Source organism: Capricornis sumatraensis, chromosome 4 (assembly GCF_032405125.1).
Source record: "Capricornis sumatraensis isolate serow.1 chromosome 4, serow.2, whole genome shotgun sequence".
NCBI classification, from domain to species: Eukaryota; Metazoa; Chordata; class Mammalia; order Artiodactyla; family Bovidae; genus Capricornis; species Capricornis sumatraensis.
This window is the reverse complement of record NC_091072.1, coordinates 25,763,882-25,776,496: the sequence shown is the minus strand read 5'-3', so window position 1 is coordinate 25,776,496 and position 12,615 is coordinate 25,763,882. Positions and strand designations below refer to the sequence as shown.

At 42.1% G+C, this 12,615-nt stretch overlaps 1 protein-coding gene and 1 non-coding gene across 5 annotated transcripts in view; one reads left to right on the top strand and one right to left on the bottom strand.

Moving 5' to 3' along the window:
* MTUS1 (microtubule associated scaffold protein 1) overlaps positions 1-12,615 on the top strand; it is a 189,513-nt gene that overhangs the window by 123,288 nt on the left and 53,610 nt on the right. The window contains exon 1 of one of the 4 annotated variants that reach the window (XM_068969866.1): positions 1,544-1,664. The exons of the other annotated variants lie outside the window; for them this stretch is intronic. Within the exon in view, the coding sequence (XP_068825967.1) occupies positions 1,544-1,664 (121 nt within the window). Of the gene's footprint in view, positions 1-1,543; positions 1,665-12,615 lie in introns of those variants that run through there. 4 annotated transcript variants of the gene reach the window in all.
* Positions 10,558-10,684, bottom strand: LOC138079438 (U6atac minor spliceosomal RNA). Its single transcript, XR_011144906.1, has one exon. It is a non-coding gene; the product is annotated as a U6atac minor spliceosomal RNA (small nuclear RNA).

Genomic DNA, 12,615 nt, shown 5'->3' with positions numbered 1-12,615 from the left:
TTATTTGTGCTTCCGTGGGCAAAATGTTTACAAGACCCCTCATCTGTGTATGAATAAGTTGTAGCTTGCCCACAGAGGCTGGAGTTGGGGGGAGGTGGGGTGAGTGAAAGGGAGAAGGAATTACTCAGAATTTCCTTTCCTGTCTGTCTCCTCCACTCATCACACCCTGAACACTCTAGAGAATTTCTGAAAGTAACTGTGTCCTGCACATTTTCATAGCATCTATTAGTTATTTATGGTCAACAGCCACATTCATTTCTGTTACCAAGTTTTGGAAATCTAGGAAACATGCATAGATCTTTTTTTTTTTTTTTACATATTGTTTTCTTATACTTTTAAAAATTAAAATCTATCAAGAGTTTGGGCTCTTCCTGGTTTAATATTAGCTTCGCCTAAGTGAGCATTTTGTGGGTGCAATTCTCTTATGTCCATATGCCTTTCTCCGGCAACTTCTTTTAGTTTTTGCCATCATATTTTAATGTACTTTTTACAAAGGACTCTACTCAAGTAAACATTTGCTAGATCTCAATTCTTACTGATACACAATAATCTCACCTTCCTGGTGTTCCTAATCTCAAAACACTACTATTCTTGAGAGGTCACCTGATATACTGTAAGTACAATGAGTCAGTAAGTGGAGTCTTTAGAATACTGCTTGTCAGACTAATTTTTTATTCCTCTGGAACTATTATATTACATCTGATAGAGGTATTGCATTAACCTTTTATTGTGGTTATTAGTGAGGTCTCCAGAATATGAGTGGTAAAGTTGAACTTTAACCTTTCCTCAATCTCTCATTAATACAGTTAAAAGATTTTTTAAAGAAATATAACTGACCTACAGTGCTTAGTTCCAGATGTTATAGTAGGCGTCTTACTTAAAACTGTAACTGGGAACACTTTTGTCTGAGGTATTAGGTTTCTATATAGGCTTATGTAAAATATCTGAAAAAATGCCCTGTGTTACTACTAGTGTGTATGTATATATATATAATTACAGTTTAAATTATAGGTATAATTACAATTTAAAAAATCAGAACACAGACTACTTTAATGAAGTCTTAATTCTTTATAATTACTAAATAAGTATTAGGCACATCTCAAAGTAGTTGTTTCCCCTTAAGGATCTTCCAAGCCGTCACCAAACCGGTGACATTATTGGTTGTTATGTAAAGCACCTAAGACCACCCACTTTCTCCTCCCCTTCACCATCTCTGATGCAAACCATAACAACCCCATAGCATGTTCAGTGTGATGTCATTCAGAGGCTGCTGACTGCTGGGGCTGCTAGGAGGAGTTGCTTCAGAGGAAGAGCATTGTTTCGACAACATCTGGCAGTGGAAGCGGAAGCCAGAAGCACTTGGATAGCTCTGGGGCTTTTCTTTTGTGCGGGCGCGGTAAGCAGCGTCTGGCATGTAGGCATGTTTTCTCTCGCTCTGTTTCTTGGCCTGGAAGACGAGTGCAGGGTTGGAAAAGACAGTATGTGAGAGCCCGTGTGGGAGCTGGTTCTTCTGTGAAATTTTCTTTCCACCTGCTCTGAAGACATGTTGTTGTCTCCCAAGTTCTCCTTGTCCACCATTCACGTCCGGCTGACTGCCAAAGGGTTGCTGCGGAACCTGCGACTCCCTTCAGGGTTTCGGAAAAGCACTGTCATTTTCCACACAGGTTTGTCTGGCACACCTCTCTCTGCACTGTCACACTGGGTGGGGGGGCCCTCGTGGTTACCTTGCAGGTGCTAATCAGAAATTTCCTAAGGGGACAGATTATTGAGGAAAGAAAGCTCTAATGGGAAAACCAGGCATAATTTGTCAAAATAAGCAGCTTTCTCTTGTGCTTCAACACATGTGCCTAGCACTTTTCCTCGTCTGCAAGCTACTGCCTGCTTGGTTTGTTCGTTGAAAGCCGGACCGTTGCCTGGATGCTCCCAGCTCTTTGCTCTGACACCAGCCAGATCTGGAAAAAAAATCAGCACCTGTTCGGTTACATTTTCCTTCAGATGATTTCGGAAATGGGCGACAGGTAAATCAAGACAACTAGTTCTCTTTCCTTTAAAGAAGGAGATGAAAAGAGAGGGTTCCGTAGTTTTTCGTTCTGTAGTTCCTCACTGAGGTTGTGACAGGCTGGTTTGGTATACTAAACGATTGCTGTGTTCTCGACCTTGCTGAAATAAAGCATCATAATGGCTGTGGACAGGTAGGAAATGAACCACAAATTAAGTTTTCCAAGCTTCATGGTGAAAATGTTTGCAGATCACAAGAGACTGCCTCTGATCTTCATGCTTGTATCTGCTTTTTATTTTCTGTGCCTAGAGATGGAAATGAATGCAGAGTATATTTTAGGCACATGTCACTGGCCTGCCCACTTTTAGAGGATTCATTTGCCTCCTGTCACTGCCTGTTGTTTGGATATAATTGCAACTGTGGTCAATTAAGTTGATTTCATGCTATAAACACAGGAGTGCTGATCCTTTGAATTTGGGCTGGTTAGTGGTAACCGTGCTAGCATCCTCTGAGTATGTAAATATTGAGTAGATGTTGTTTTGTTCCCCATGAATGCCGGCTCTTCTGGGTCTTGTTTTCCATCTCTGTCCCCAGTGATTTTTCTCAGCTGACTGCTTTTAGTTTTCCCAGGGGCATCTCCCTGCTCTGTGGGATAATTCCCATTTTTCTCCAGCACCTCTTCCTCGTATTTCATAACTCCCCTTGACCTGTCACCGGAATCTGCCAGCCTTTCCCTCTCAGTCTGAGCTGACAGCTGAAGGTAAATGGAACAAGTTCCGAGGGAACCAGTGGCTGTGTCTTTCCTAGCCTATACGCCACTGTCATTTTTCTCAACTTTAAAGAATAAAAAGGTGAAAAATAAAGATGTAAGGGTACCCTGTATTTGTAACAATCTATAATCTAAAATAGCCCCCAAGTGGCTTTTAATTTTAACTTAAAAAAAATCAATCCACATTCCAAGTTAAAAAGAAAATCAGACAGTGCAGAAGGTTGTACAATTCCAGGTGAGCCTCTTTCTTACCCAGGCCCTCTCCACAGATGTAGTCATGCTCGTGGGGGCTTGTTTATCCTTCCAGTAATTTTTCTAGTCATGTGTAAGCCCATGTAAGCTTTTTTTACCACTTTTTGTTTTACAGAAATGGAAGCATAATATATGCTTTTTTATAGCTTACTTTTAAGCATGGATGTATCTTGGATTTGCATGTTAACGCATTTATCTACCACGTGCGTTTTAGCAGTCATATAACATCCCGTTGCTGACTGAGCCAGGATTTAAACCAACTTTCCATTAGAAAACATTTCAGGTTGTTTCTACTGTTTTTATGAAGCAGATAGCTTTACAAGGCAGCTTAAAGCTTTTATTACCAGAGTTTCACTAATAGTGACACTTGGGGCACATTTGATTTTTTGAATTTACATAAAAATATTTTGAACCATTCATTTGATGGCCATCGTAGTTTCAGTGTACTTAAAGGTGATCTAGTTTATCTGATTTTACACCAGGAGGTCGGAGGCCCAGAGAATTAACTTGCCCAAGGACACACAGCCAGTGGCAGAGATGGGACTAAAACCTGGGACCTCTTGGTTTTGTTTTTTGTTTTTTTAGATTTTTTTCCAGCTGTGAATCTTGCTGTAATTCTGTTAGATCTAGTGAATAGCCATGATGGAAAAAAGAGTTTTGCATGTAGGAAGCATTTTATAATTAAGTAAAGAATATAATTCTACTTACCCCAGTAAGAATCTTTTATGAGCTTACCCATTTTACATAACTAGAGGGTCTGAGAAATCTTCCAATAAAAAATAGGTTGGAATAGTCACATTTCTTCTTATCCACCTGGGTTGTAAACAGTAGAAAAAGAGGTGGTGTTGCTATTGGTTGCTGCACTGACAGTGGTATTGGCCTGGATTCCAAGAGCCCAGGGTTGTAGCCTTGGTTCTGCTGGTAACCAAGGCAGTGACCTTTATCGCTTAACCAAACAGGGATACAGAATAAAGGAATCAGACGAGATGATTTCCAAGGTCCCTTGAACCTCAAATTCTGTGAATTTCCTGGCTCCAGATTTAAAAGTCCTTGATGTGTTACTGACACCTGAAAATTATTCTTATCTAATCTAAATGAGTTCTCTGCTTATTTCCCAAACTCAGTGAATACTGATTTATTTCTCTTCACACCACCATTGTTGGGTCCTTAGTATGTCCTCAAATCCCCCATTGTTCTTTCTCATTTAACCACAATTCTTGGGTTGCAAGACTCTATGACTCTGTCTTGTAAAATCTCCGTTGTTTTTACGCTCTCTCTACTCTGCGGGCATGCTCAGTCACTCCAGTGGTGTCTGACTCTTTGTGACCCCAAGGACTCTAGCCCACCAGGCCCCTCTATCCATGGGATTCTCCAGGCAAGCATACTGGAGTGGGTAGCCATGCCCTCCTCCAGGGGAGCTTCCTGACCCATGAATCACACCGGGGTCTCCTGCATTGCAGGCAGATTCTTTACCAAGCTACCAAACTACCAAGGAAGCCCAATAATATTGGAGTGGATTGCCTTGCCCTCCTCCAGGGATCTTCCCTGAATTTCCAATGGCTCCTCCATCGGCAGGTGGGTTCTTTACCACTGTACCACCTGGGAAGCCTTCTGCCTACTCTAGTTCAGGCTTTATCAGTAGGCTGAAACATTTGAAATTGCTCTTCTTAGAGGTAAAAAACAGTCAAATATTAACAGTTTTGTTATCACCCACTCTAATACTTTGGAGCTTTTTGAAGGATTTTACAGTTTTGGTCTTTGCCACCAACCAGCCTTTCCCTTGCTTCCAGACTATCTTTTCACATTGCAGGGTCAAGTCATTCATTTCATAAACAAGTATTTGTTAGACATGTCCTGTGTGGCAGGTACAATGCCAGATGCTGATACTGTAGCCAGGACTAAGTCACATGTAGCCCCCTGCCTTCCCACAGCCCACGGTTTACCACGGAGTCAGGCAAAGACCATCAGACAGTCATGGTACGACATGGACTAGGTGTCCAGGCAGCTCCCAGCAGGCGAGGCTGACTCCCCAGGTCTTCCACGAGAAGAGCCATGTCAGCTGGGACCCCAGGATAGGAGGAATTAGCCAAGAAACAGAGTGTTCCGGGGAGAGAAAATAGCATGTGAAAGCCTGGAGGTAAGGGAAGTCTTGAAGGTGAGCTCCTTCAAGAAAATGAAAGAATTTTAACACATTGGAGCATGAACTGTGGAGGGGGAGCTGCCAGCAATAAGGTGGTGGTTATAGGGGTCCAGATGGAATGGGCCCTTTTACCAACCTTTGTGTGGGGCGCTATGCACTGTAATATTAATAAATTGATTGGCAAAGCATGCTGTCCAGTCCAGAATACAGTTCCCTCTGTTAAACAGACACAAGGAATGAGTGTGAATGTGTCAGTTTTGGGTGATGTTGCAGGATATCCAGAGTAGATGAAGATGGTAGCATCCCAGGAGGGCCCACACCTGCTCAGAGGGCCAAAGTGGTCCCAATGACTTCACCAAAGCACCCGGTTCAGTGTAGCTCAGAATTTTGCCTCAACGTATTCATTTCCATCTTATGAGTCAGCAGGGGGAAAGGAATCGTCTCTGTAGAAATATTCCTTGCCTCCAGTTCTGTTGGAATCTGGGTCTTCTGTGCAGCTGGAGATGAGATACTTGCACTCATTATTATGAAAAGTGCCAGTTTGAACCTCAGAGTTGATATTCTCATTGACCCAAATGAAGGCAATTCACTGCACTAAGAGAATTCTTTCTGCTGAGCTAGTAAGAGTAAAAGCAATTACTCTAAGCAAAGAGGGGAGGTGTGTATTTACACATACTCTGAGGAAAGGCAGGAGGAGTATTATTAATAACACAAGATATTTTCATTTACTTGAAGCCACACTAAAGAGAACCATTTTGCCTAGGTATTTGGTAAGAGTGAGGTGGAACAGGATTAAGTGTTTAATTAGAATGAAAGTCATTGTAATGTTCTTATGTTTGGTGTTCACTTTTCAGACTGTCCAACAGAAATGCTTTTAAAATCGTTTTATTTATTTATTTTTGGCTGTGTGTGGTCTCTGTTGCTGCAAGGGCCTCTCATTGCTGAGGCTTCTCTTGTTGCAGAGCACAAGCTCGTGGGCACTCTGGCTTCAGTACTCGCAGCATGCGGACTCTGAAGATGAGCTCAAGAGTTGTGGCGCACAGGGCTTAGTTGCTCAACAGGATGTGGGATCTTCGTGGATCAGGAATCGAACCTGTGTTTCCTGCACTAGAAACATATTTACCACTGAACCACCAGGGAAGCCCCAGAAATGCTTTTAGATGCAGTTTGTTAAGGCAACTTGACTTAGAAGGAGTTTATTTGTCTCACATAGCAAGAAGCGGCTCTTACCTTGCTCAGAGGCTCAGCAATGTCAGGATTAACACCTATGCTATTTTCTTAGCCTTTTTCTCATGAATGTTGCCTCATGATCTCACAATGGCTGCCGCAGGCAGCAAAAACAACACCCAGGGAAGGGGCAGTGCCATATCACTCATGCTTACATCTCATTGGCTAAATCTCAGTCACATGGCTGTTTCTACCTGCAAAGGAAGCTGGGAAATTGAGTGTTTCACTTCTCCAATCTCTATAGTGCATGCAGGTAAAGAGAGATTAGAGAGAAGGCAAAACTAATTTCTCAAAAGCTAATACTGATAGCTTATAAATAAGGGCAGTATATCATTTAACAAGTTGAATCTTGCAACACACCTCATCGTTTCTTCTCTTTTAGGATATGAATTTTTTTTGGTAATGATCACCTAGTTTGTAGCTATGTTAATTGGACACTTTCAAGTTATTTTGTTGTTTGGACATAGAGGTTAATATTTGATTTTGCTCTCTTAAATGAATTAATTTTCAGTTATAGTACACTGAGAAAGAATGTTCTCAACATTAAATGTGTTTTTATGTACTTAACATGTGTTAATAAAAGATATATTTTATTAGGAACATATATGGTGGAACTCCTAGTCATGCATTAAGGTGATGCTAAATTTTAATTTCTCTGTGTTTCTCTCACACATTACAAAATATAGAAGCCAGTGAAAGCATTTTAGAAAGCTCCCATAAAATAACTATATATTTAGAATTCTTGTAAGAAATTAAAATATTCAGTCATTTGTATAATGCAAAAAGACATCAATCAAAAGGATCAAATTCAAGAACAATAGAGGAGCGATATGGCCTTCCACCACCCCCTTTGTTATCGCTTCTGTGAATCCACAATTTTCTTTTCAGTTTCCTGAAAGGCAGCTTTGAAAATTACACTGGCCTCATGCCACACTGATAAGCATTTACTAAGAACTGGTTCTGTGAATGGCATTATGTTAAAAATGTCTTGGCATAGACTGACACTGAACTCTCTGATACGGCAGTCTTATAGCTTCAGCTTTGCTATGACATTAAAAGGTGCCATTTCATAGCTATTGCAGTCTATTTAAGAGAGTGGTGATATGTTAAATGAATTTTTATTCATAATAGGTAATATTTTTGATAAGTCTTTAAAAGTTAGATGTTGAAAGAAAAAGATAAAGTTTTACCATGCCAAATTGTGCTTTAATGTGGTATCTGTTATCACATAAGCATAGAAAATAAACCATACAGTATAGTTTGAAGTTGGATTCAGAATGGGAAGTAAAACAGGGTTTTTCATCTGGAAAAAATGGAATAATGTGGCATGGGAAACATATATAGTAAATGCTTATTTAATTAGAAACATTGAAATATTTAGGTTGAGTTTTGGATAGTAGGGAATCACCCTATACATGAAATAATACAGATTATGGTACTTTTTATTAGCTCTAAAGCATGTTTCACAGCTAGTAATAGTGTTTTATTAATAGTATGCACATTACTGTTTTCTTAGGTAAAAAGACAACAGGTGTGTTTTTAAATGTATCCAAAATTGGACATTATTTTTCTTATTTGGCTTAGGTGACACTTTGGGTTATTTCAGTACCTGAGAAAGAAAGAAAGTGTAAATTGTTCAGTCACGTCCAACTCTTCTGAGATCCCATGGACTGTAGCCCTTCAGGCTCCTCTGTCCATGGGATTCTCCAGGCAAGAATACTGGAATGAGTAGCCCTTCCCTTCTCCAGGAGAATCTTCTCGACCCAGGAATCAAACCTAGGGCTCCTGCACCGTGGGTGACATTTTACCATCCGAGCCACCATGAGATGGCTAGCACATGAGAGTCCTTTATAAAAGGCATCAATTATGTAGCTCTGGGTAACATTAATACCAGTAAAGCTTCTTATTGTGTGAGAGACTGGGCTTTTTCCTGTTGTCCCTTGTTACTTTAATTTTAGACATCTCATGCTCAAATTATTTTTCCATAACTTGTTAATATTTTGAGAACAACATTCTCTTTTTACTTAATATTTATAGTATCTGTGCTGTGCTTAGTCACTCAGTCGTGTCAGACTCTTTGCAACCCCATGGACTGTATGTAGCCCGTCAGGCTCCTCTATCCTTAGGGATTCTCCAGGCAAGAACACTGGAGTGGGTTGCCATGCCCTCCTCCAGAGGATCTTCCCTACCCAGGGATCAAACCCAGATCTCCCCCATGGCAGGCGTGTTGTTTACTATCTGAGCTACCAGGGAAGCCCATTTATGTTAGAGAAATTCCTAACGTTGAATGTTTTAATCGTCTATTCTAACTTTTGTTTCTACTGTCTATTAAAGGTAGTCTATCATCTTTAATTCACAATACGGAGATTTTTGACCCACTTTGGGGATTTATTTTCCCCACTCAGATCTTTTGTCTGCATGTCCCTTGTTTCATCCCTGCTGCTCTGCTGGGGGCCCTGCTTGATGAACAACACGTGATTGCACATGGCCGAGATGTTAGGGACACCGCCTGTGGCTGTGGAGCACTGACCCACGGGGCCTGGCCTCGCTGGCACAAGGGTGACATCACCTAAGCTGGCTAGCTCAAGGTGGAAAAGTCCAGAAAAGACAGTTTTTAAAAATCTAACAAGGTACATGTGCTTGCAGTGGATACAGCAAGAAGGGCCACGTAGAGTTTTGTTTGTTCTTGTTTTGGAAATGGTTCTTTGTGGTGACAGAGTGTTATTCTTGGTGCCGTGTTCGTCCATGTGGTAAAGTTAAAGGGACGTCTTGGCATTTACCGTCATCACTGAAATCAACAGCACAGCTCGGCTCTGTGATGCCTGTGATGGCTCACATTTAATATTTTGGGTCATTTGCCTCAGTAACAAAGAGAAAGAGCCAGTCCCAGAGCTGCTATCCTGTGAAGTGACACCTCAGTCACATCTTTATCTTCCTCCTTGTGCTCTGAGGAGAGTGAAAGTGAAGGTTGCTCAATAGTGTCCGACGGCTCTGCAAGCCCATGGAATTCTCCAGGCCAGGATACTGGAGTGGGTAGCCTTTCCCTTCTCCAGGGGATCTTCCCAACCCAGGGATCGAACCCAGGTCTCCCACATTGCAGGTAGATTTTTTACCAGCTGAGGCACCAGGGAAGCCCAAGAATACTGGAGTGGGTGGCCTATCCCTTCTCCAGTGGATCTGCCTGACCCAGGAATCAAACCGGGGTCTCCTGCATCGTAGGTGGTTTCTTTACCAACTGAGCTACCAAGGAAAGACCTATCCAGTTTGTGCATATACATTGTAAACAAGTATAACAAGAGACGCTTGTTTCTTAAGTTGAGATAAAAATTCAGATTTTCTTCCCTTACTATAAAGTTCATGTTTCAGAAGAAATTTTTGCTTGTTAGATGATTAAAAATATTTTCATTTGGCATCTTTGGAATTTTTAATGTTATAGGCCTGAAATTTTACTACTTGCTGGTATTTGCAGTATGCTCTTCTAGTCATGAAACAAATCCAGAAACTTAACATATTAAGGTGCACTTCTATTATTTAGAAACAAATTGGCGGAAAATTAGTCAACAAATTGATGGAACTGATACTTTCTTAAAAGTATTTCTGAAAAAAAAATTTTTTTCAAATGTAATGGATTTCTGCTAACTTTTATTTACAGTTAGTAGTGCATTTTAAGAACATGAGAAATGTGTTTTTCTTTCCCTGCCAGCCACATGGAAAATGTTTAATATCAAGTTTGGTTGGTTTTTCAGGCAAAGTTGTCTAAGCAATAATTATCCTGAAATAAGAGTATTTAATAGGAATATGCCTTCTATCCTGTAATCTACTTTGAAATTAAAAAGTAAAACCATTTTACATATGATACGTAGCACTGCAGCAGGTCCAACAGTCTAGTACTATAAAATTTTAATAGGTGTCTTAAGGCACTCCTCCCCATCTGCCTCCAAAAGAATTAGCTTGGGTAATTTTAAAAGTCTAAACACTGTGCTTTGTTGAGCTTGAAATGTTCCACTGTAAGCAAATGCCATACCTACCTAGAAGTAGAAAAATGCTATGTGTGGCTTCTAAATTATGATTACTAAGAACTCTTCTAGAGCAAACGCATAGTGAAAGGAATATTGAAAAGGTTTATATAAATTTAAGCTAATGACACTAATTTGTTTCTTACTTTGTTTAATTAAATAATGGTTAGATGCCAGGAAGCAAGTGTCAGCACCTTAACTATAATATGCATGTTGTTAGGCTTGAGGGCTTCTTCCCCCCTTGTCAAGGCAGATGCTAACTTCCTCCTTTCATACAACACTGAGTAATGATTTCTTATGAAAGCTTGGTAAGAGCGTCTAGCTTTCTGTGGATCTGCAGTTCATCAAGCTGGGAGAGTGTGTGTTAACAGGCTTGCACTGAGTGTGCCGTGTTTAGTCGTGTCCGACTCCTTGTGACCCCATGGACCGTGGCCCACCAGGCTCCTCTGCCCATGGGGATTCTCCAGGCCAGAATATTGGAGTGGGGTTGCTGTGGCCTCTTCCAGAGGATCTTCCCAACCCAGGGATCGAACCCAGGTCTCCCGCATTGCAGGCAGATTCTTTACCATCTGAGCTACCAGGGAAGCCCTGGCTTATATTAGGGGCAGCATTTGGGACAAGGGGAACTAAAGAACTGATTTGCTCCTGGGGAAAAGACCCCAGCTGACAAGTCCATTTGGAAAGCCTTATGGGGCTGGTGAGGCTAGAACAGCATCTTTCTGGAGAATGAGGAGCAGGGTATTAGAGTGTAGGATGCCTGCCCGCCGGCTCCCTCGGCCCTCTCTCTGATTCTCACATGCTGATCTGCTCCTCTGTGTGTTACTTCCGAGCTGGAAACTATGACTTACCCGGCACTCCTCTTGATCCAGCTGGTCGCTAAGTTGTCCTGCTCTGCCTCATAAACACATTCGTCATTTCCTGCCGGTTCTCACTGCCCTGGCCACGAGTCCCTCCCTGACCCCGGGCCTCCCTTCGCTCACCCCCTCAGATCCTTCCCTTCCCCTGTGTCTCCAGACTTGCTCAGCACTGCTCTGGGTCTCCTACCAGAATAAGCCTTGTATGGCACTCCTGTCTGGCCCCTGTTTCTGCTTCCAGCCACATCCTCTTACTTTAACTTCACGAGTGCTTTGTTGTCAGCACCGAATGTCAGGACCTCCAGTGCTCCCATACTTCTCTGCCTTGGTGTTTTCTGCTCTCACATCTGTCTGCCTGACGTGCAAATGTCCATCCACACTGTCCCCAGCACCCTTTCTTGCTGGTCGCAGATCCAGGTGTTCCCCCGCCCCGTCCTCTCACTGCACTGTGTACCTAATTCTCTTTCCTAATTATCATATGGCCGTCGGCAGTGGCCTGTTTCTGTCTCTGCAGCGTAAAAGTCCCTTAAGGACAAGGACCAGCTTGCTACAGGCACATCCAGCAGATGTTTGCTGAATGCACAGGGGTCATGTGGGTCATCGTTTCAGAACTGGATGCTCCCTCTTATCAGAGCACATATTTCCAGGTAGTCCACATTGAAGACCTCGTTGTCATTGGAACTTCCCCCTCAGCATAAACTGCCATCCTCAACTGCTGAGCAGACACTGACAGAAAGAGCCTGTGGAGGGACAGGTGTCCCAGGAAGTGTTTTAGATGAGGAGATTAAGATTAAGGTAGAAAGATGGGAACCAGTTGTCTGTTCAAGCTGCTCGCCAAGCCTGTTAGCTCACTGCTTATGTTTTATTAACCCACAAGCCTTAGTTGTCAAGGCAGTAATGTAGTGGAAGGCATATCCCCGCCAGCGACTATCACCTTCGCAGATAGCTGTGTGTGTGAGTTAAACTGCAAGAGCTGACTATCAGACACAGGGTGTCTCCGTGTATCTTTGTAGGGCACCGCCCTCTTATACCTGCTTCCACCACCCCCAAGACACCAGGCAGGTCCACCTGTCCACAGCAAAGCCACACGGTAGATTTTGATAAATATTTGGTGAGTAAATGAGTAAGAAATCAATAGGTATATGGAACAAATGTTAGTTACTGAAGGCTACGTCTAGTTTTTCATTCGAGTCAAGGCAACCTCTCCTCGTAGGCCTTGTCTCTTGCTTGATTTTAATATTCAGAAAGCCAGCAGATTCTGTCCATGGCTTGTCCTTGCCTTAGGATGGTTGTATCCTCAGCAGCTAGGTTAGTCCCTGTCTGAATGGTTAAGTCTTTCTCTCAGAAGTAAGTGTTTT